Raw genomic sequence first — 25,074 nt, 5'->3', positions numbered from 1 at the left:
ATATAGATATATACCCACATATATAGATTAGCTATAAAGGAGCTCAGTTTTTTTAAATGAGTGTTAAAAAATAAATAATAGACTTGTTTTTTAATAAGGCTCAGAGCCTTTAAAACTCTAATTTAAAATGCTTCCAGGCATCTGTGACTGTCTCAAAGTAAACACACCCATTAACAAGGCAGCTAGTACACTACTAATGCTAACTCCTACTCTATAATCTAAGAGTCGACCCACCCGCTGCCTTCTGCAATTGACCAGCAGGGGGAGAAGTCTGTTCTGCTTTCTTTGAAGGGCAGAGAGCACGCACGCGCATCACGCAAAGAGAAAGTGAATCGCTGCTGCGTGGCCTCTAACAGCTGCAAAGAAGAGGGGGGAGGGGTGCGTTCTAGGAGCTACGTGCTGAGACGGGATCTGCGTGGCCGGGGTGGCTGTTGGAGCTACGGTTCTCTTAACGGAGAGCAGAAGCAATAGCCCAGAAAAGCAGGGCCAGGAGACGTCTCTCTATGGTTTGCAGTAGCCTCTGCAGAAAAGGGGAGCGTGCAGAAGTAGGAGCAGGTGGATGCCAGCCTTAAAGCGCCCTCTAGGCAGCGGAAGTGTGGCTTTCTTTACATCCGTCCTCTCGAGTCGCTGAGTTAGGAGAGGAAGGGAGAAGGGGGAGGGGGAGGGGAGAGGAAAAGTCACTGCATAATGTAAATAAACACGCGCTCTCACCCCACCACCTCCACCTCCCCCCCTCGCCCCATCAGCCCTATGCACCCCGGCCTTTGCAGCCCGCGAGACTCCAATCCCAGGCCATGAACGCGAGCGGCGGGGGCGAGGGCTTCCCCGGCTCAGTCCAGTGTAAGTTATGCCGCACGGCGCGCTCCGGGGCCCGGGCTGGAACACACTGAGGGAAAAGTGGGCCGAGTCGGGAGCCCCGAAACCTGGGTAGTAACAACCTGCCGGCGCGAGCCCCAGCCCGGGAACCTGGCTGGGGAAAGAGCGCGCGCCTAGCCGGGCGGAGGAGGGCGTGGGACCTGGGGACGCTGCTCGCTTGCTTTTCTCTGGATTGTGCAGCACTATGCAGGAGCCGGGGCAGGCAGGGTGGGTTGCAGCTGCATCCGAAGACAGTTCCTGCATCACCACCGCGAAGGGTTTTATCTCCCACTTCCCACCGAAGTGTTTGCAGAATCTAGAGGCCCTTCGGAGGGAGTCAGGGGACTAGAGCTTGGGGGAAAAGTTTGAGATTCCCCCACCCTTGTTTCGTGGTCCCCTCCCAATGGGGCTAGTGGCCAGAAGTTGAGGGACACTTACTCCCAGAGAGGCTGGAAGGGGGGAAGCGATAGGAAATCCCAGCAAAGATAAAATTAGAAAAGTTCTGCCACACTAACACCAAATCTCGCATTGTTGTTGGGGAATATGATTACAGCATTAATAATTGTGTAAAAGGCATATTGCATGTCCCTATTAATAGGAAAATCAGGGTTGGCTTAAGATGCAAGAAGCTTCCAGCAAAGTATGCAGTTTATCCCTGCGTGGAGTGGGTTTGGTGGGAGAGAAATGACTTTCTTTTTAACAAACATCATCCATTTTTAACCCTTGCTACTATTTGAGTTAGGGACAGTTTCTGGAAGTTTTTTTATTTACTAAACACAACCTTATGAGTTACATCCTTTGCCAATTTCATCTTTCTTAACCTAATTAGAAAATGAGGCTTTGATCCATCACTGAGAAAAATGTATAATCTCTCTCTGTCATTTCTCAGTTCCTCAGTTAACCCAGCTGTCAAATGTAGGTAGGAGGAATAGCTATGAAGAAATTATACTTATGAAGGACTCCTCGGAAGAAAAGGGCCATCTAAATTTAAAATATTATTGATAATATTATAATAGCAATATTAGTGATAAAATCCTAAGAATAACTTTGGGCTACTACTTTACTACTTTACTAAAAGTAAATGCACAAAGAACACCTGTTCATTAGGAGACAGAAAGAAAGGGAAATTACTCAGTTCTTTCAGAGATCATATATTGAAAGCCCCACTCCTTTAAAAAAAAATTAAGTTGTAAATGTAAATTTAAATGGCTTTGTCATTTTAAAATTCATCAGAAATTTATAAGTGCTTTAAAATATCTATATTATACTTCCACCTAAATAGCTAGAAATCTCTCTGTAACTTAACATGGATTTTCATGAATTTCTGTGGGCGGACTTTTCCTGATATTTTTCTGCACTTAGCTAAACTGCTCCTGAGATAGTCTGTTGCCCAGGTGTTACTGAAATCTTTGCATTTTGGCAAAACCTCCTAGGGCAGTGATGGTGAACCTTTTGAGACAGCATCCCAGCCCTGGCCCTAGCCCTAGCCCTGGCCCCCTCCAGAGACTGCTTGCCATGCCCATCCTCACCCCACACAGGAGAGGGTGGAAGCTCTCCCACTAGGCTGTTGGACAGAGGGGCAGGTGAAGTGAGGAATATCCTCAGGGAGTATAGAGAGAGGAAGAGGAGTGGTCTGAGCACTCTGCTCCTCTCCAGCTCTGCTACCTGTGAGCCATCCACTTTATTCTCTGTGTGCTCCCATTGGGTTGCTGGGCAGAGGGGCAGGGGATGTGAAAAGATGTCAGGTACCATGGAGAAGGGGAGGGGAACACCTCTGCCTAAGTCCCTCTGTCTTTCTAGTAAAGCATTGGGGGGGGTGGGGGAGGAAGTGCCCTGTGCCCGAAGAGAAAGCTCTGTCTGCCATCTTTGGCACCCATGCCCCATCAGTTCACCATCACTGTCCTAGAGTTTGCACTCTACTGCATAACTTTGGGCAATTCTGGGTTACCTCCATGCCAGGTTAAGCCACCAAATAGGGTTTTAGTAGTAGTTATAAGAATTTACCCTTTTTTTAAAAAATTGCAGTGGAGGCAACTAGGTAGCACAGTGGATAGAGAGTCAGGTGGTTCTGTCATTCAAATCTGACTTCAGATACTTCCTAGCTGTGTGACCCCGGGCAAATCATTTAATCCCGATTGCCTAGTCCAGGTCACTCTTCTGTCTTGGAATTGATACTACAATAAAAGTTAAAAGTTTGGGTTTTTTTTTTCATTGCAGTGGTAAAAGTATCAGGATTTGAATTTGGTTTGGTTTTTTTTATTTGGTGTCAGGATCTGTGTTCAGATCCTGATTCTGGTACTAACTGCCTGTTTGACATTGGACAAATAACTTAATTTCCCTGAACTTTAGTTCTCTCTCTCTGTAAAATGAGGAAGTTGGACTCAGAGGTCCCTTCAGACTCCAAACCTATGACCCTGATCTATTATCTTTATTGTTAATTCAACAATAAAAGGCCATTCAGTTTGCATTTTGAAAATGTTTTTAATTCACTTATGAATTTTTCTTTTCATTTTATGTAGTTCCTGGTGGCACCACTGTCTTAGTGGAGCTAACCCCAGATATCCATATCTGTGGCATTTGCAAGCAGCAATTTAATAACCTGGATGCCTTTGTAGCCCATAAGCAAAGTGGTTGTCAGCTGACCAGCACTACCCCAGGTACTCCCAGCACAGTTCAGTTTGTGTCAGAGGAAACAGTGCCAGCTACCCAGACTCAGACCACCACAAGAACTATCACTTCAGAGACCCAGACCATCACAGGTACGTATGGTTTTAATAAATTGGAATTTAAAATGTAGCCATAAATGACAGGATCCTTGTAACTAAATGCCAGCCCTAACATCCTATCCTATTCTAAAGCCAACCACCCCTTCTATTGTGTTCTTTGGAATACCTGCTCTATAGATAATAAATTAGCTTTCATTTTAAACCTTTTCCTTTTTGCTTCTTTCATCTTCCTGTAATCCCTGAAATTTAGCTACCCTTTCCATCACTAATTATAATTTTAGTCATTGATCATGGTGGGGAAGATGGAATAATCCTTACACCCCAATGCCACTTCCAGACTCTCCCATCAATCAATAGTCTCCAATAGTCTCTCCTTTCCTGAGATTCATTTAATCCATATTTGTTGCCCAATCAGGACTCTAGAAGCTATTATCTACAGACCCCCAGGATACTCTCCTTCCTCCTCTAATGAGTCCATTGGCTGGCTCATTGTCTTTTTCTCTTTACCAACTCCTGCCCTCATATTAGGGGACTTCAACATGGATGGGTGGATAGACATACAGACAGATAGAAAGATAGAGAGATACAGAGATACTCCCTCAAAAATCCTAACTTCCCAACTCCTCAATTTACTCATTTCCCAGTAGCTACTCCTCTACCCCACCTCAGCTATACATGAAGATAGTAATAACCACTCTGAGGGATTTATGGTAAAGATGCTACCCACATTCAGAGGAAGGACTGCAGGAGAGGAAACATATAAGATAAACAATTGCTTGAATGCATGGGCTGAGGTGGACATGAATGGGAAATAGACCCTGAACAAGGACACATGTTACAACCAGTGGAAATGTGCGTTGGCCATGGGTGGGGGGAGAGCGAGGGGTGAAGGGGAAAATAGGGGCATAAAGTATGTAAACAGGTTAAAAACGAATATTAATAAATGTCTAATAAAAAAAAAAGCTAGCATATTCTAGTAGCCCAATCTAGAAGTTCACATTCTAGAGCCATTCTAACTGAGGATCATCAGGATATGGCACAATGAGACATTCCTGAGTAGCACAGTTAGGGTTGAACTTGGGCATATCTAAAAAGTAGGTTAAATCTAACTTTGGTGTTCATTAGAGACAACTATGTTACAGAGTCAATATAGAGTGCAAAACATGGTAAGGATGTCCTGGCTCAAATCCGGCCCCAGATGCTTCCTAGTTGTATGACTCTGGGCAAGTCACTAAATCTCCATTTGCCTCAGTTTCTTCAACTGTAAAATGTGGATAGCATCACGTACCTCTCAATATTTGTGAAGTGTCTGGCATCTACATGTTTAATAAAAGCTTGTTTCCTTCAAAAAAAAAAAGATAGTAATAACCATGATTTTGCCTTCACCCACAAGTGTCCTGCCTCCATGTTTATAAAGTCTGAAATTCTTTTATCTTGTAATCTGTTATCATTCCACTTCTCCCTCTTATATCTTTAATCCTGTTTTTAATCTCACCTTGATCTCTAATTACCATCAGTTCTTTCCCAGACCATCATCCCTGCATTGTATATTTTTTTCCTTTCTGTATCCTGACCATTTGGTGAACTAGTTCAACTCTATGCTGTCTTCTCAAGGCCATTGTCCCCTTATCCTATTGCTGTTCTTGCCTCTTCAAGCATCATTATTTCCATTATCCACTGCCTTCACTCCTACATTCACTTGCTGCTAAAAAAAAAGGGTGGAGAAAATAAAAAACATAACAAATAGATCCACAAATTTATATTACAAAATATATCATATAATCTCAATTCAGTCCTCACTGTGGACAAGCAATTCTTTTGTGCCTTCCTAATCAATTCACTACCCATTCTTCACAATGGCTCTTTGAATCTTTTCAAACCTTCCACAGATCCCTGTCCTCTCAACCTCTCAACCAAGAACCTCATATTTCACTGAAAAAACCGAGTTCATTCAATAGGAACTCCTTATTCTCCCTTCTTCCTCATCTCATACCATTTAGATCTGCCACTGCCTCCACCCTCACCCTTTCTTAACTGATTATGTAACCTTATTTCTTACCAAGATTAATCCCTCTCTAGTCAAAAGTGGTTCCATTCCATCTCATCTTCTCCAGCATATTGTCCCTTCTATTGTTCCCACTCTTTTCATTAATCCTTAGTCTCTCCCCACTGGCTATTTTCCTCCTGCCTATATATATATATATATGCCCATATCTCCCCATCCTCAAAAACTCCTCAATTGGTCTTTCTATCCTTACTTTTGTCCTATATCTCTCCTCCTTTCATAGATAAATTTCTTGAGAAAGTCATCTAAAATCAGTACCTTAACTTCCATTATCCTCTTCTAAATTCTTCACAATCTGGCTTCTGATTTCATTATTTAACTTTTCTCTCCAAAGTTACCATTGATCTTTTCAGTTTCTTAAAAAAAAAAAAAAAACACAACCTTACCATCTTACCATCTATCTTAGAATCAAAACAGGTAATGGTTCCAAGTTAGAAAGGTTGTTATGGGCTAGGCAATTTGTGTTAAGTGACTTGCCGTGGGTCAGTCAGCTAGAAGTGTCTAAGACCAGATTTGAAACTGGGTCCTACTTAATGAACTCTAATACCAGGGGCAGCTAGGTGGCTCTGTGGATAGAGCTTCAGGCCTGGAGATGGGTCCAGGGTTCAAATCTGGCCTCAGACACTTCCTAGATGTGTGACTATAGGCAAGTCCCTTAGCTCCAGTTGCCTAGCCCTTACTGCTCTTCTTCTTTGGAAACAGGACTTAGTATCAATTCTAAAACAGAAGATAAAGGTTTTTTAAAAATAAAATAAGATAAACTCTAGTACCTCCCAATTAGTACTTGTTCAGTCATTTTTCAGTCGTATCCAATTCTACATGATTCTGTTTGAGGTTTTCATGGCAAAGATACTCCAGCTCATTTTATACATATGAGGAAACTGAAATAAACAGGGTGAAGTGATTCACCCAGGATCACACAGCTGCCAGATTTGAACTCATGAAGAAGAGAGTTCTGGACTGAAGGGCTGGTGCTCTATCCACTATGCCACATAGCAGCTCTGTTAGCACTAGGATCAAATATAAAATCCCGTTTGGCTTTTAAAGCCCTTCCTACCCTGACCTCTTCTCTCTTTTCACTTTTCTTATACCTTACTACTTTCCAGGTACCCTTTGATAGTGACACTGACCTCTTTGCCGTTCCTTGGATAAGACATTCTCACCTCTGGAAACTTCCTCTGGCTTTCCTTCATGGCTCAAACTCTCTCCCTCCTCATCTCTACTGTTATAGAGAAAGTATAGATTAAGATTAATTAGCAAAGAGCAGACATTGCCAGACTGGCAAATCTATAATCTTAATCCATACTTTCTCTATAACACTACCTCCTGGCTTCCCTGAAGTCTCAGATAGAGACCCATCTTCTCTAAAACCTCTTTCCAGTCCTCCTTAATCTTGGTGTCTTCCCTCTAAGATTATCTCCAATTTATCCTGCATATGTCTTATTTGCACAGAGTTGATTGCAACTTGTCTCCCCAGTTAGATGAGGAGCTCCTTGAGACCAAGAACTCTCTTGGGCCTTTCTTTGTATTTTCAGGGCTTAGCACAGTGCCTGACACATAGCAGACATGTAATATATGCTTGTTGACTTGACTTGGCTTCTGCTATCACTTTACTTAAATAGTTCCCTCCAAATTATCAGCAATCTCTGAATCTAAATCTGAAGGCCCTCTATAGCTTTTTTTTAACCCTTGATACTAAGTATTGGTTCCAAGGCAGAAAAGAATTAAAGGCTAGGCATTTGGGGTTAAGTGACTTGCCAAGGATCACACAGCTAGAGAGTAGATGAGGCCAAATTTGAACCCAGGACCTCCCATTTTTAGGCCTGGCTCTCTGTCTACTGAACAACGTAGCTGCCTTCCTCTCTACAGCTTTTGATCCCTTGATCACCATTCCCTCTTGCATATTCTTCTACTCCTTTGGCTTCTACCACACTCTTTCTTTCTACTAATTCTCCTCATACTTGCCTGAAAACTCTTCAGTTTACATTAGTGAATCACCATCCTAAGTCTAGCTGTTCCATGAGGTTCTGCCCCAGTCCCTCTTCTCATCTCGTTCTAAGCAGGGAAGTGCTAGAACACTGGTGCTGGAGACACAAAGACTGGAATTCAAGCCACCAATTCCAAATCCAGTGCTCCTTCCCTCTTCCTTGTGGATAGGCAGGCATCAGAGAAGTGGCATATGAACTGGGCAAACATCTGCTTACCTCAGTTTCAACTGTAAAACAAGGATAATAAAGGGACCCACCTGGCAGGATTGTTAAGTAGATAAAATGAAACATTTGTAAAATACTTGGTTTGATACCCAACACAGAGTAGGCATTTAACTACTTAATCCTTTCCCTGCTTCTTTCTACTCTTTCCTGGTGATTTTGTCTCTCCATCACTACAGTTTTCCAAAATCTTTTGTTTTCAGCCCACATCTTTATTTAAATCTCATCCCAAATCACCAGCTCCAGCCTGTATGTCTCATAGGTATCTCAAACTCATCATATTTTCCTCCTAAACTTGCGTCTCCTCCATGGTTCCCTAAATCTTTTGAATGTACCACTATCTTCTGTCATCCTCCAAGTCACATTCTACCCTTCTTTCTCCCTCCATATCAAATCACTGCCAAGTTTTGGGGATTATACGTTTATCTTTTTTAAGTATTCTGGGGTTCCCCCCCAAATACACGTAAAAACAATTTTTAACATTTGTTTGATGAGATTTTTTTTCAATTTGAATTCCAAATTCTCTCCCTCACTCCTAGTCTAGTCTTACTTTCTTAGTAGGTCTTACATTCATTCCCTTCTCTTTCCTTATGGTTAGAGCCTCCTTCATTACCTTTAATCTGGCATTTCTGTTTCCAGTTTCTCCCTTCATAGAATGCAATATTAGAAAGGATCTTGGAAGCCATTTAGTCCAACTCATTCCTGAAAAAGAATCCCTCACTACTGAACACGTGACCAGTAGTCCTCTAGCTTTTGCTCCTATGAAGAGAATCCCAGTACATCATCCCTGAAACAGTCCATTCTACATTTAGATGGGTCCAATTATTAGGACATTTTTCCTGACATCAAACCAAAATTTCCCTTTTTCTCATTTTTGCTTATTACTTCTAATTTTGTCCTCTTGGACCAAAGATAAGTAAGGCTAATTCCTTCCCATAAAAATTGTTGTTCAGTCGTTTCAACCTCTTAGTAGTCTCCAGGGTTTTCTTGGCTAAGATACTGGGTTTTCCATTTCCTTCTCCAGATCATTTGACAGATGAGAAAACTAAGGCAAACAATTAAATGACTTGCCCAAGGTCACACAGCTAGTAAGTGTCTGAAGCTGGATTTTAACTCGGGTAGTCTCAACTCCATGTCCAGCACTCTATCCAGTGTGCCACCTTATCCATCAGGGCATTGAAGTGGAAGGGACTTCTGAAGGCCCTCTAATCAAATCTCTTCTTTTACAGATTAGGAAACCAGGTCCCAGAAAAGTTAAATGACTTGTCCAAGATCACATAGCTAGAAAGTGGCAAAGCTATAACATCTTTGCCAAATCTCTTCTTCTGGCTAAATATTCCTTGATAGAATCCTCAGATAGAATGAATTTGAGGCCCTTTGCAATTTTAAGAGTTGCCCTTCTATGGACATTTTGGTTTATTAAAATCTTTCTTGAAATGTAGCACCCAGAACTGAATACAGTGCTCCAGATATGGCCTGACTGGGACAATATAAACTGAGATTGTCAACTTCTAATTTCAAGAAGCTATGTCTCTCTTAAGATAGTCAAAAATTTTCAACTGCCATATCACACTGTTGATTCACTGTCCTTTTGGTCTATTAAAACCTCAAAATCTTTTTCACACAAATATCTCTCTAATTGAGCTTCTAGCACATGAAACAACACTTATAAAGTTGATTTCTTAAATCAAAATGTAAGTTTTTACATTTATCTCTATTTGATTTCATCTTTTTAGATTCAGCCCTATTTTCTAGCCTATCAAGATATTTTTAGATACCAATTCTGTCACCCAAAATGTTATCTCTCCCTTCTCATTGCAAAATTGGTAAGGATGCCATCAATATCTTCTTCCACGTCATTGATAAAGAATTTGATACGTTTTTGATATTTGTTAGCAAAGTTTGATAATTCAATTGATAAAAAAGGTTAAACAGTACTAGGCCAAGCAAAGGTCACTGGAGACTCTAAATCAATATCATATCATTAGTTAACTACTCTTTGAATCTGGCCATTTAGCCAGTTCCTAATCCATTTTATAGTCTAGCCTACATTTCTCCATTTTTCTAGAGTAGTACCTATTCTGCCAACTTAGTAACCCTGCCAAAAAAGGAAATCAGTTTAGCCTTGTTCTTAATGAAGGTATGCCAACTCTTCCACTTCTAGATATTCACTAACGGTATCTATTTAGGCATCCTAGAATTATGGGAACAATAAAGGTCAGACTAACTGGCCCCATAGTACATAGATGCCATTTTCCCTTTTCTGAAAATCAGGACATTTACTGCTTTTCTAGTTTCCTTTTCTCCATGGCTTTTCATACAACACTGACATTGGAGCAGTAATCAATACTTCTCCAATCCATCCTCCACACAGTGATCAAAATAATATTTCTAATGCACACTCACCACATGATCAGAAATCTTGAGTGGTTTTCTATTGTCCCTACAATAAAACACAGACTTCTCAACATGACATATAAGACTTTGCAATCTGACTCAAATCTACCTTTCAAGACTTCTTTCACTGGCAAAATAAATTCCAAGGACATAGCATGCATTTTTTTAACTTAAATTTATTTGTTTGTTTATTTGTTTTGCTAAAATACCCAGTTAACTCCCTCCATTATAGAAGGCATCATTTGACAAAGAGATTTATGTATATATAAAACTATGCCTTACTAATTTCTGTTTATCAGTTCTTTCTTTGGGGGTGAGCATATACAAGTTATTCCTCAAACATTTCTGTTGCTTTATATAATGTTCTCTTGGTTCTGCTTGTTTCACTCTTCATAATTTCACATAGGTCTTTCTGTGTTTTTCCAAAATTAATCCGCTCATCATTTCTTTCTGCAAAGTAGTATTCCATCATAGTCATATGCTATGGGGCAGCCATATGGCTTAGTGGAGTGAGCCAGGACTAAAGAGAGGAGGTCCAGGGTGGGGAATTCAAATCTGGCCTCAGACACTTCCTAGCTGTGTGACCCTGGGCAAATCACTTAACCCCAATTACCTAGCCCATACCACCCCTCTGTCTTAGGATACTTAGGATCAGTTCTAAGACAGAAGGTATGGGTTTTTAAAAAATCATATGCTACAACTTGTTTAGCCATTCCCCAGTTGATGGATGTCTCTTCAATTTCCAGTTCTTTGTCACAACAAAGGAAGCTGCAATAAATATTTTGGAACATAGAGATTCTTTTCCTTTTTCCATGATCACCTTAGAAAACAAAGCTAATAGTAGTATTGCTGAGTCTAATGGTACACATAGTATAACTCTTTGAGCGTAATTTCAGACTGCTCTCCAAAATGGTTAGATCAGTTCACAGTTCCACCAACATTGTATTAGTGTCCCCATTTTTCCATATCGCCTCAACATTTGTTATTTTGCCCTTTTATCATTTTAGCCATTCAGATAGGTGTTAGATGAAATCTCAGAGTTTTTATTTTCATTTCTCTAATCAATAATGATTTAGATCAGTGATGGGCAAACTTTTTAAAGAGGGGGCCAGAGGAAAAGAAAACTGTCTGTTTATGTCTTTTGATCATTTATCAATTGGGCAATGAACCCTAACATTTTTTGTATCTTTAGTTTCAGCTCCAGAATTTGTTTTTGAACATGGTTACCAAACCTACCTGCCCACAGACAGCAATGATACCCAGACGGCCACAGTCATCTCAGTTCCTCCCAAGTCACAATCTCGAAAGCCTGCAGCCTCCTCTGCCCAGAAGAAACTTAACTGTTGCTATCCAGGTAAACGTTCATTTTATCTTATTCCTTGTGTACTGGAGCAACACAGCCAGGGTGAAAATGGGAATTCAGCTTTCCTGTTCTCTTACTCTTCACAGGCTACTGTAAAGTCATCAGATCTATTCTGGCTTCACCAGCACACTCAGCGTCAGCTTTCAGCCATTACTAGATGCTTTGTTGTTGTTCATTCGTGTCTGACTCTTCATGACTGTGAGGACCATATTGTCCCTGGGGTTTTCTTGGCAAAGATACTGGAGTGGTTTGCCATTTCCTTCTCCAGTGGGTTAAGGCAGACAGAGGTTAAGTGACTTGCCCAGGACCACACAGCTCCTAAATGTCTTAGGTTGGATTCGAACACAAACTTCCTGACTCCAGGCCCAGCATTCTAGGCACTGAGCCATCCAGCTGCCTCCATTGGATATTTACTTAGTTCAAAAGGGTCCTGCAGTGTTTTAACCCTGGCTGAAGACCTCTATGAACATCTTCTGAAGTCTGCATAATCCAGTTTACCATTCTCTCTCCATCCTTCTTATTGTTATTTACTGACCTTGAGGTCATTCTTATCTCCCAGGTCTCTAGATGACCACCCTAGGCCAGGAGCTTCCATATTACCCCCCACCATCACCCACAGGAACCTCATTTTATGCACGCTGTCTAATAAGTCCTCAGCCCCAGTTGAGACCAGCTCTGTTCTGCCATACTGATATAGTCACAACCGAGACTTCACCTCTCTGAGAATGACACCAAGATCCAAAACTTGAAATTTCCCCCCTCCAATCACTTACTTATCCTTCACTTCACTGCTCCTACCCTTTCACTCACAGAAAATTTACCGTTTATCCACCCTGTGGTCCTTGGACCCTTGGTGCATCTCTGATCTTCCAACATATCCCTCCCACTCAGGCCTCTCTTGCTTCCCTATCCAGCCCTGATCATGCAATCAAGTACTTCAGTGTTTCATTAGCCTCTACCCTAGAACCTCTTCCTTTTTTATGGTTATAAAAGTTTTATTGATGTGTTTTATATTTATATTACAAACACAGATTATCCCCAAAAGGTCTCTTGTAACAAAATAAAGTTAGTGAGCAAGGCTAACATTAGGGTGACCTCCTCTGAAAGTGTAACCAGCATTCTACATCTGTAGGACTTGCCCTCTTTCTTTGATTAAGTTTTTTTTTTAATTAACAGAAATTTTTCTCTCTCTCTCTCATTCTGTACCACCCCATGAAAAAGGAAAAAAGGAAGAACTAATTCCTCTTAGTAAATATGCAGAGTCAAGCAAAATAAACTCCCTCATCCTCTGTATAATATGTGCTTTGTTTCCTTAGCTTCTAATAAAATTTATTAGGATTATTTGGATAAGGAAAAAGAGAGAGAGAGAGAGAGAGAGAGAGAGAGAGAGAGAGAGAGAGAGAGAGAGAGAGAGANAGAGAGAGAGAGAGAGAGAGAGAGAGAGAGAGAGAGAGAGAGAGAGAAAGAGAAAGAAAAGGGACACTAACGTAAACTTTCCCGTTGTGGCTCCTCCGGCAGACCCCAGCAGTGAAGTTTGTAGGCAGAGTGCTAGAGACAGAGAGAGCGAACTTCCTGCTTCTCCCTTTTTATAACCTCTTGGCTCCCCTGCTCCTGTCCTAGCCATCTGAGTCAATTTTAGGCTGATGCCAGGTATGCAGGTAATCGACAGGAGATGATGTCACCTGTACAACCCCAGAAAGGGGGGAGGGTAAATATCCTTCACACAGCATATATAGCTCTATGTATAAGTATGCATATATGGGTATATGCACATGAAGTCAGGTGGCATAGTGGATGCAGTGCCAGGCTTGGAGTCAGGAAGACTTATCTTCCTGAGTTCAAATCTGGCCTCAAACACTTAGTAGCTATGTGATCCTGAGCAAGTCACTTCACTCTGCCTTGGTTTCCTCATCTGTAAAATGAGCAGGAGAAGGAAATGGCAAAGTACTCCAGTACCTTTGCCAAGAAAAACCCAAATGGGGTTACAAAGAGTCAGACACAACTGAAGATGACTAAACAACAACACATACGTATACATGTCTCATTCTGTCACCATATCCACAATCTTATTTATTTTCAAATTCTCCTGAGTTTCTGAGCATCACTGGATAAAGTTACTAAATTAAAATCATCTCACCCATTATCTACTAGCATTCATTTATTAAACTTCTACAATCTGCCAGATGCTGAAATGGGGGTTAGATGTACTAACACAAAGGATGAATCAATCCCTGCCCTCAAAGAGCTTACATTCTAACTGGAGTGATAAATATCTTAAGAAATATATATAGAATAAATTCTAAAGAAACTAAATACATGGTAGTTAAATATGTTCATTAGGGAAAGAGGAGAGCATTTGCAGATGGGGAAAATATAATTGGCATATTTGGTATGTGATTCTAGCTGAGTCCTCACTATTGCTGCCCAGTTCACTTAATCTTATCAGATTCTTCTCATTCTCTATAATGACTATTTTAAAACTTTTAGTCTGTCAGTCAATAAGCATTTAGCAAGGATCAGTACAATGTGCTAATTGCTAAGGATACAAAGAAAGATTTTTTTTAAAGTCTCTGCCCTCAAGGACAATCTAATAAAGAGACAGCATGCAAATAAGTATGTGCAAACTCCTTAAACATAAGGTCAGTCAGAAATAATCAACAGAGGAAAGGCAACAGAATTGGCAGGGATCAGGAGAGGCTACCTGTAAATGGTGATATTTTAGCTGGGACTTGAAGGAAGCCAGAGAAGCCAAAAGTCAGAGTTGAGGAAAGAGAGAGCATTCCATGAATGAGGGACAGCCAGTGAAAATGCTTAGAGCTGGAGTCTCTTGCTCAGAGAAGAGTGGAAAGATGGAAGGGAATTAGGAGAAGGTTATAAATATCTTTGAAAGCCAAGCAGGATTTTATATGTGAACCTGGAGCTAATGGAGCTACTGGGGTGGGAGGGGGGCATTTCAGACCTGCGCTTAAGAAAGATTTTGACAGCTTTGGGGCTTGGGAGCATGGACTGGAGTAGAGTGAGACTTGTGGCAGGCACACATATCAGCCAGCTAATATAATAGTCCAGGCATGAGGTGATGAGGACCTGCATCAAAATGGTAGCACTATGGTGGGGGTGGGGGGGAAAGAGAATCACATATGTAAGAAATATTCCAGATGTCAAATTTAATAGGCATTGGCAACACATTAGTTATTGGGGGGGGGGCAAGAAATAGTGAGGACTCAAGGATAAGACCTAGGTTGTGATCGAAACTAGGAAGATGGTGGTATCCTTAAGAGTAAGAGGAAAGTTGGAGGTTTCAGGGGGAGCATTTTGGGGAGAGATAATTAGTTCATTTGGGGATACTAATTAAAGATGTCTTCAGGACATTCAGTTTGAGATATTTGACAGGTAGTTAGGGATGACAGACTGGAGGTCAGCATAGAGGTAGATTTAAGAATTATCAGTATAGAAATGCTAACTGTAACCATAGGAGCTAACAAGAACACCAAGTGGAAACGTATAGAGTCAGAAGAGAAGATAGCCCAGGACAGAGCCTTGTAGAAGACTCGTGGTTAGTGGGCATGACGTGGATGAAAATCCAGCAAAGGAGATGAAGGAGGAAAGATAAGACCAGTAAGAGAACCAGGGGAGTGTGAACAACAGTGTCATAGGCTGCAAAGAGGTTAAGAAGAATGAAGATTGAGGAAAAGCCATTCAATTTGGCCATTAAGAGATCATAGGTAATTTGGGAGATAACAGTTTAGCTTGAATGATGTGGAAGGAAACCTAATTATAGAATTTTTAAGACAGTGAAAAGGAAGTAGTTAGAAGCCCCTACTATAGACAGCCTAAATGTGTTCAATCACAAAAGTTAGGAGAGATATGGAAGGATGAAACCAAGAGTTTTTGAGGATGGAGGAGACATATGTATGTTTGTAGGTAGTAGAAAGAAAGGCAGCCAATCCAGATGGTGAGATTGAAGATAAGTGAGGAAGTAAGGATGACAGAAGAGGCAGGCTCTTGGAGAAGTTGGATAGAATAAGATCACTTGTGTGTGTAAGGGGTTAAGGAGAAGGGTCACCTCCTCATGTGAGGTAGGGATGAAGAAAGAGATGGCAGATAGAGTCTGAGTGATATAAGATGAGGAGAGAAGAGGGAGCTCTCAGCAAATGGTCTCATTTTTTTATTAGTCTCAATTATCTCGTAAATTTGAACATACTCAATTATCTGCACTGAAAGGGGGTTTAGAAGGGGAACCATTGGGAGACTCTTAAGTCTCAAATCATACTCCTATACTTAATACAATTGACTTAGCCCACTATTCCACTGAGATTAAGGCTCATGTACTCTGTTCCTCAAAACTTCTGATTTATCTCTGTTCTTCTGCTCACAAAAGAGGAGCTGTCCCTATTCCTCACTAAAATTCATCTCTTTTCCTATTCTCTTGATCCCATTCAGTCCTACACCTTCTAGATCATATCTCCAGCTGTTGGTCTCTCATGTACATTTTGGCCTCTCCTCTCATTTCTTGATCTCTGCTTTCAAGTATGATCTGACCTCCCAATTCTTAAAAAAAAAAATCCCTCTCTTGACCTTCTATCCCCTCGAGCTATGATATTTTATCTTTCTCCTCTATACTCCTAAGATTATTATTATCTAGTTTTCAAGAGATACCTCGTTCTTCACACCTTCACTTTTCAGTCACTTGCAATTTGGCTACCTCTAACAACCACTTGACTGAAACAGCTCTCTCTAAGGTCATCAGAAAATTCTCAGTTGCTAAGTCCAGAGGCTTTTGTTCAATTCTCATTCTCTTGGACTTCTCTGTCACATCTGAGACTATTAATTCAGCTGCTTCTGGCTCTCTTCTTCACTTGGTTTCAGAGAGGTTCGCCTTCCTTTCTCATTGCTTTTGCTTTCTCCCTTTTTGTTCCTCATTCTTTTACCCATCCCCTTGAGGTCCTGCCTTTGTCTTATTTCTCTTCTCTCTTTGCACTCTCTGCTTTAGTAAATGCATATGCTCCCTTAGCTTCAATAAGTACTTGATACAGATGACTCTCAGCTCTTTGTCCCCAGGCTTCATCTCTCTTCTAAGATTTCCAGCAGCCTGGATGTCCAGGACCACTAGAACCCATGAGTACCTTAATCAAACTTGATGTGTCCAAACCCAAATTTTCTTGAATCTATTCTTTCTTCTGCCTTGACCATTTCTGTCTGCCACATGCATCCTTCACTCCTGTTTGAAATTTTAGGTAATGTTGGCCAACTTCCTTCATGTCCCTCCCCTTTACTGAATCAGTCACCAAGTCCTATTTATCTTCCCTCTTAATATCTCTTGAATTTTCCTCACCAATTTCATTATCTCAGTAGTCCATGCTTTACTGAGCCTTTCCTCAGGTTCTTTTCCCATCTCTGGAATATCCCTTCTTGCTTTATTGTATTCTTTCCCATCCTTTATAGCCCAACTCAGATGCCACCTCAGTAAGCCTTCTCTGATTCCTTCCTCCATCAGTGATGATCTCTCTTCTCAGACATCACATAATACTTTGTTTTGGCCCTCTCTGAAGTTCTTAGCATTGATATTCCCCAAGGTTTTGTCCTGAGAGCTCTTCTCTTCTCTCAGTAAATTCATCATCTCCTATGGATTTAATCATCATATTTCTGCAGATGGCTCTTGTATCTACATAACCAGATGATCTCTCTGAGCCTGATATTTAGTACCTCATCACCACTTGGCTATTGGACATTCCAAACTGGATATATCAAATTCAACATAAATTTAATATCTTACCCAAAAAAATCTACTCCTCTTCCGAACTTCACTATTTCTGCAAAGTTATTACCATCCGTCCAGTATCCAGGTTTGTAACCTTGGCTTTATCCTCAACTCCTCATCCTTGCCTACCTCTTACATCCAGGTATTTACCACAGCATCTCTCAAACCCAAACCTTCTCTCTATTCGAACAGCTACCAACCTTAGTAAAGAGCTTCACTGTGTTTCTGTTCTGGTTGGTCCCAAAACTTAGGAGTCATTTTTAAAGTTACTGTTTTTTTGTCTTGTTAGGTTGCCAGTTCAAGACAGCATATGGCATGAAAGATATGGAACGTCATTTAAGAACCCACACAGGTAAGTATCTGTAATCTCTTTTTTTTTATTATTCCATGTATTCCCAGAGTGTGTTTTAATATTGAACTGGGTGACACCTTTTTTAGCTATTTTCAGGTTGTATTATAAATTGGATCAGATCTTTAAAAGTTATAAAATTCAAGTGGGTTACTTTTTTCAAGAACTGAATTCTCAAATATGCTTCTAGAATGAGATAATAATTTCCTCTACAGTAGGGACTCTCTTATTATCTTTGTATCTGCCTCTGCATTACATGTTGTCAACATTTTGTGAATTTTTGCAGGAAGAATGAACAAATGTATTCAAACAGTTGTTCAGTTTACCACTGTTTTAAATTATTAACAGAAATAGAGTACATAAACTTCATAAGCAAGATTTCTATAAGCAACATTGCTGTGATGTTTGTTAAACTCTGTAATCCCCTTTGGTCTAAAAATTGCCATCATATGTTTAAAGTCATGTGTATCTAGGATAAAATAAGTGCTTTATTTCTCTCTCTTTCTACAAAGTAGTCCAGGCAGATTCCCGGGGTGCTAAGTTGCTATGTGGGTTCCAGGGACCCTGACATTGCCCCTTATTCTACACCCCAGAAGTGGCACAAAACAGGTTAAATATGCTATTGCCCTTTAAAATAGTTTATCCCAGCCTGGCCCCCTCCCCGTGGCCTTTTTCCTCTTCTCTGATCACAGCCAACTGATGACTCTGTCTTGTTTGAAGGAGACAAACCCCACAAGTGTGAAGTCTGTAGCAAGTGCTTCAGCCGGAAAGATAAACTGAAGATGCACATGCGGTCACACACAGGTGTCAAGCCATACAAGTGTAAGAACTGTGACTATGCTGCCGCCGACAGCAGTAGCCTGAACAAGCACCAGCGAATACACTCTAATGAGCGGCCTTTCAAGTGCCAAATCTGTCCCTATGCCAGCAGGAACTCCAGCCAGCTGACCGTGCACCTCCGATCCCACACTGGTAAGGAAGGGCCAGGCCTGAACACCTCCTCCCAGCTCATCTCTCTAGGTGCAACATACTTGTACTTTGGAAATTTGAGGTCCGGTATAGCTGGTAAAGAAAGAATTCTTTCTCTTTGGTCATTTCCCTTACCTCTGTTAGAAAAGCAGAAATTGGGGGCAGCTAGGTGACTCACTGGATAAAGAGCCATGTCTGGAATCAGGAGATCCTGGGTTCAAATCTAGCCTCAGACACTTCCCAGCTACGAGACCCAGGACAAGTCACTTAACCCCAGTTGCTTAGCCCTTAATGCTCTTCTGCCTTAGAACCAGTACAAAGTAGAAGATAAGGGTTAAAAAAAAAATAAGTTAAGGAAAGCAGAAATCATTTTTATGGATGGTTAAATGAGGTGGAACAGCAGCCCAAAATAGTATAGAAACCATCAGATTAGGTGGTGCATTGCATAGAGCTTTGACCCTAGAGTCAGAAAGAACCAAATTCAAATCCAGACTTGGACACTTATTAGCCATACAATCCTGGACAAAATATTTAACCTCTTTCTGCTTTATGTCCTTATTTATAAAATTCAGACAATAACAGCACCTTCTTTCCACAGTTGTTGTGAGGATGAAATGAGATAATATTTGTAAAGTGCTTCACAATCCTTAGAGAGCTATATAAATACTGTCTTGATGCCTTGAGCTCAAAAGCCTCCTCAAATATTTCCTACCTCAGTGATCTGGGCAAGTCACTTAAACCTCTCCTCTCTGATTAATTTTCCTCATCTAAAATGGGAATAATAATAGCATCTACTTTCCAAGGTTCTGGTGAAGATAAAATAAAATAATTTTAAAGTGCTTTGCAAACCTTAAGGTGCTATAAAAATGCTGTTTTTAGTAACAGTATTAATAATTGTTAATAATAATAGACTTTTTTGTCTTTTTCTGACTGTAGCTATGTGATTTGTTTACAGTTAGTAATAATAAGGACCAAATTTTCTTTGGTGTTTTAAGGTTTACAAAACACTTATAACACAATTACTTCAATTGACTCTCAGATAATCCTATGACTTGTGCACAATTGGCATTATTCCCATTTTACAGGTGAGGAAACAGGCTCATCACAATAAAGAGACCTGTGTAAAATTACACAGATATTAAATGTCAGAGATGAGGTTAAAACCCAGTTTTTTTCTAGGCTTAAGTATTGAATTCTTTCCATATCTCCTATCTCAGTTTCCTCATCTGTAAAATACAAACAGTACTTGTATTCCTTACCTCCTGGGGGTTTCTGTCAGGAAAGTACTTTGTAAATCTAAAACTTCTTTAGAAATGCCAGTTGTTATTTATGTATTATTCTGTATTGCCAGAGAATTTGTCACATGTAACAGGAATATTTTTTAATTAGCTTAACAAGTAGAAGTGGTATTATTTTCAACCTATTCCTTTTGAGCTTTTGACCTATGAAATTATTTAGTTTTTTTGCTTTTGCCATCTTGATTCTAAGTTTCAAGGGAAGTCTTAATGAGGGCTTCCTCTTAGTTTGAAACCTGAACTTGAGAATTACCTCATAAGTTCTTTTTATATTGGTTTGCCTGTGTCCCGAAGGATTTATTTCTTACTGATTAAAAAATAAATCCCTAGCAAAAGAAGAGATTTATTTCAACTTTAATGCTTCCCTTATTCAAAAAGAGTTTAGGCTCGACAGCTTAGCTATGAGAGGTCCAAGTTTCCTGGGATTTAGCCTTCTGAGGGTTTACAGAGAAGCAGATTTTTCCAGTTCAATGGTACCTCAAATGTTATCCATTCTGAACCCTGCATGATGCAAGAATTCCCCCTTCAACTGTGGTGTCAAACTCAAATAGAAATGGGGACACTATATGACACTGCAAGGATTCTTGCAGGCTACATATTGACTTTAAAAAACCACATATTGGCATTTCCTATTTTTATTTTTTTGTCAGATATTTCCCAATTACATTTTAGTCTGGTTCAGACTGTGTATTTGACACTTTTGCCCCAAAATATCCCTAACAGGTAATTTACCACAAAAAAAGGATTTGATCATCCCTCTCTCTGTCTCACTCACACACACTGAGTAATTATGCTTGATATTAAAGAAAGCAAGTCAAAGACCAGCTAAAGTCATAGGATTAAGAAATATAAAAGGGGAACCTCAGAGATTGTAATTCAGATTATAATAGGGTTTCAATATGTGTCTCAGGTATGACAATTTATTCAGGGGATTATTCAAGTTTAAAGTTTATTTCTCCATATTCTTGTTACAAACTATTTCTGTTGGGACAGCTAGGTAACAAACACAGAGGATTGAGCCTGGAGTCCAGAAGATGTAGGTTCCGATCTGGTCTCAGACATTCCCTAGCTGTGTAACTGGGCATATCACTTATCCGCTGAGCCTCAGTTTTCACAAGTGTAAAATGGGGATGATAATAGTATCTACTTCCCCTTTGTTCCTCTCACTTGTTGTGAGGAACAAATAAGATGGTACAGCCTATATAGCAAAGTGCCATGCAAATCTTAAAACCCCATTTAAATTTTAGCTCTCAGTGGCCGTGTTGGGTCTAGAGAGTTGAGTCTGGAGCCAGGAAGACCAGAGTTTAAGAACTGCCTCTAGCTCATACGGACTGTAGGACCCTGGGCAAGTCCAGAAATCTCTTAGTGCTCTTAGGCAATTATCTTAAGACTAAATTGACTAGAAGTGCAGATTCACCTTAACGAGTTTCCTCATCTGGGAGTTCCCCATGTTGATATCACAGGCTCAATCCCTAACCTTATTCCTTCTATTATTTTTATACAAATACAAAATATTTGAAATGCAGTCTCAGCAGCCTAAGAAAAGTAGCATTATATTTGATGATCTCATTTGGAAAAAATTTAGAGATTTTTCTTTCCCCATTTTCTGTAGCCTTTTTCTTAAAACACAGCCACTTGAAAGAATTTAGCCAGGCCAGGAGTAAACGAATTTGGACTGCTGTGGACAATATGTGCAGGGCCATTTTCCTCTGTCAAAACAACCTTTTTCAGTAAAATAGGGAAATAGGTTTTTTTTAAGTAACCAGCAGCTGCATTTTCTAACTCCACTACCAGAACATACAGCTGGGATTGTACGATAAATAAATCAGGGCAGTAAACAATGCATCTTTATTAATAAAAAAATCTACATAAAATACAAGCGAAGCATTTCAATCATTTAAAAAATATACTCTGATTAACACAGCATGATACAGCTTGATTCAAACACATGTAGCAAAATCAGTATAATATGTAACTCAATCAACAAATTGTGCAAAATTATACGACTATGAAACATTAACTGGTAAAGTGGGCAAATTAACCATATGCACCGTAGCTTGCTTATTAAAGAGGAAGCATACACTAAGTACATTTACAAATTACATTTTGATTTGGGAAAACTAGAGGCCCCTTTTAATCTCTCATTTCCGTTCTGTATTGTGATACCAAAATAAAAGATGTTAGCTTAGGTTTGGGGGTGGGGGGCAGATTCGCACCTCTCTCCCGACCCCCCCCCCCTCCGGCTGCCCAAAGCAGGCTCAGCCAGGAGCTTCTCTTACCTGGGCTCACTGTCCTCCGCACCTTCCCTTGGCAGGGGATGCCCCCTTCCAGTGCCAGATGTGCAGCGCCAAGTTCAAAATCAACTCGGACCTGAAAAGACACCTGCGCGTGCACTCAGGGGAGAAGCCTTATAAGTGCGAGTTCTGCGAGGTCCGCTGCGCCATGAAAGGCAATCTGAAATCCCACGTGCGAATCAAGCACAACACGGAGAACACCTTCAAGTGCGCTGAGTGTGACTTCCAGTGCAGCAACAAGACCAGCCTCCGGCACCACACCCGGTCGCACCAGCCCGAGCAGCCCGTGAAGTGCCCCGAGTGCAGCTACTCCTGCGCCCACAAAGCCGCCCTCAAGGTCCACGAGCGCATCCACTGCGAGGAGCGGCCCTTCAAGTGCGACTTCTGCAGTTTTGACACCAAGCAGCGCAGCAACCTGACCACGCACGTGAAGAAGGTGCACAGCGACAAGGTCAAGAGCAAGAAACAGAGCCTGGAGAAAAAAGGAGGGGGCGGCGGCAGCGGCGGCAGCGGGGACCGGCCCAAAGCCAGGGGCTCACGCCAGGTGGCCAAGCTTGATGCTAAGAAGGCTTTTCAGTGTGAAGCTTGTGAAGCATCCTTCGTGAGGGAAGACTCGCTCCGGAGCCACCGGAAACAACACAGCGAATACAATGGCAATAAAAATGCCGAGCTGGCGGTTCTGCAGCTTCAGATGGAGCCGGGCCGCCCTGTGGCCACCCCTCTCACAGTCAGCCCCCTGCAGGTGCCCCTCCAGCCAAGCCAGATCCCCCAGTTCAGCGAAGGAAGGGTCAAGATCATCGTGGGCCATCAGGTGCCACAGCCGAATGCCATAGTCCAGGCAACTTCCGTAAACATCGTGCCTCCGGCTCTAGGCGGCCAGGCCCAGGAAGACCTCCCCGGGAATAACCGGCTGCAGATTCTGCGCCAGGTCAGTTTGATTGCGCCATCGCAGCCAGCCGTGTGTCAGAACGAGGCCGGGCCTATCGGGCAGCCGGGGGCGGTCCTATTGACCACTCACGATCAGACAGAAGGGGCCTCTTTGCACCAGACTCTGATTCCCGCGCCTTCCGCCACTAACCACGAAGGCCCAACCAGCCAGACTTTCATCACGAGCTCCGGCATCAGCTGTTCCGATTTGGAAGGCCTCAATGCCCTGATTCAGGAAGGGGCAGCAGAAGTGACTGTGGTCAGCGATGGAGGCCAAAATATCACCGTCTCGACCACCGCCCCTCCTATCTTTTCCTCTTCTTCGCACCAGGAATTACCCAAACAGACTTATTCCATCATTCAAGGTGGGGCCCACTCAGCTTTGCTCTGTCCGGCAGATTCCATACCGGATTAATATTTTTTTAATGTCTCCCTTCAAAATTCCCTCTTTCACCTGCTTAAAACGTCTCAGTAAAATGCTGTGAGGTTTTCTTATGATGATTTAACTACTTCCAGGTTGGGTCCTTGAAAAATAAATTATAATTTTATATTGTCAAATTGATCAAAATTTTCACATGGCAAAAACCTTGCCATATAATAAACACTACATGTTAAATGTTCCAAGACTGCTGATTAGATGAAGAAAAATAGTTAAAGTATACTAAGCAACAGGGAATGCAAGTATTTTTTTGGCTCTCTTTTCTTATATTTCCATACCATGATATAGGTGCCTTATGTCTTCATTAGTTGAATGACAGACTTGTTCCTATTACCACCCTGGAATACATATGAATTATTCAACACTCCAGTAAAGATCCAAGGAATTAACTATTTCCCCTCCTGTCTCATGTGGCTTTTTAACACAAAATTCACAGTTAAGAGAAGCAAAATGTTTGTTTATTTTTCTTATGGAGCTCATATTCTAAAATCTAGCCAGTCCATCCAGGTCCTACTAATCCTGACATAACATTTCTGATTTACATGTGACCCTTACATATGAAAGGTTATATTCAACTAATGGTTTTTTTACCCAAACATCCTTTGGAACTTCCTTTGCATTTTACCCTCTCCCAGCTCTAACTTGGAACATCCCACTCCACCTTACTCCCATCCCCACTTTTTGGCCTAACTTTTGTGTATAAAGGTTCAGTCTTAGGCTTTTGGGTAACTTCGTCTCACCCTCAAGGTGATATCTACAGAGGAAAGGGAGAAGATAGTAAAAATCCATGATTGCCTCTCCCATCATTCCACAGCAGCATCTCAGCTGCCTTTTCAATTCAAAAGCTTCATCCCACTTCTACCCTGATCTGCCTAGTTCCTATAAGGAAATATATTTGAGTGCTACTGTACAAAGATTCAGCATTAGACTTAGGAGCAGCCAGTTCCCTACAGTCTAAGTTTGAAAAAAGGTGGGGGGGGAGGATTTGGGGGTTGGAAAAGAGTTGTTGAGAAAAGGAAGATTTTTTGATACTTGGGTTTTTGTATTTTTGTTTTTTTATTTAATATAAATGTTAAATTGATTCAAAGGATTTTGTGTATGATAGCTAATTTCAGTTGGTGGTGCCAAGTTTCACTTCCTTGAAAATACAAATTTAAATGTAAACAAATATTAGAATTGAATAAAGTATTAGACTATGCCCTTTTAAAAACCTTTTTATTGTGAATTTAATCTTCAATAAACATGAGTATTTCAGGATACAAAGAACAGAAAGGAGGATTGTATTCCAAACTGGACTTCTGGTTATTTACAGCTTTTTTTCTTTTTTTAATTTAGAATAATTTTCCATGATTCCATGATTTATGATTCCTCCCAGCCTATTTATAGCTTAAAAATTTTTTTTCCATTAAATTTAATAGGAACAAAAC

The 25,074-nt window shown here is 40.9% G+C and overlaps 1 protein-coding gene across 4 annotated transcripts; it reads left to right on the top strand.

The window, feature by feature from the left end:
• Positions 1–503: 503 nt before the first annotated feature.
• ZFP64 (ZFP64 zinc finger protein) lies at positions 504–23,667 on the top strand. 4 transcript variants are annotated; one of them, XM_044661115.1, is made up of 7 exons: positions 795–840; positions 3,375–3,614; positions 11,446–11,607; positions 17,664–17,726; positions 18,444–18,695; positions 22,302–22,775; positions 22,809–23,667. In XM_044661115.1, the coding sequence occupies exons 1-7, from the start codon at positions 795–797 to the stop codon at positions 23,621–23,623; spliced, it is 2,052 nt and encodes a 683-aa protein (XP_044517050.1). In that variant the 3' UTR covers positions 23,624–23,667. The 4 variants fall into 4 exon arrangements, with proteins under 4 accessions (XP_044517048.1, XP_044517050.1, XP_044517051.1 ...); XM_044661113.1 differs by lacking the exon at positions 795–840 and adding an exon at positions 504–555 and having other exon boundaries at positions 22,302–23,667; XM_044661116.1 differs by lacking the exon at positions 11,446–11,607.
• The last annotated feature ends 1,407 nt before the right edge of the window (positions 23,668–25,074 follow it).

This window comes from Gracilinanus agilis, chromosome 2, assembly GCF_016433145.1.
Source record: "Gracilinanus agilis isolate LMUSP501 chromosome 2, AgileGrace, whole genome shotgun sequence".
NCBI lineage: Eukaryota > Metazoa > Chordata > Mammalia > Didelphimorphia > Didelphidae > Gracilinanus > Gracilinanus agilis.
This window is presented reverse-complemented; position numbering and strand designations above follow the sequence as displayed.

Excerpts from the sequence above, each read along its gene's own strand:
- ZFP64 (XM_044661113.1), top strand. The coding sequence starts at position 504 with ATGGTTTGCAGTAGCCTCTGCAGAAAAGGGGAGCGTGCAGAAGTAGGA. Across the intron at positions 3,615-11,445 it reads AGAGACCCAGACCATCACAG|TTTCAGCTCCAGAATTTGTT; the intron begins GTACGTATGGTT and ends TTGTATCTTTAG. Across the intron at positions 11,608-17,663 it reads ACTTAACTGTTGCTATCCAG|GTTGCCAGTTCAAGACAGCA; the intron begins GTAAACGTTCAT and ends TTGTCTTGTTAG.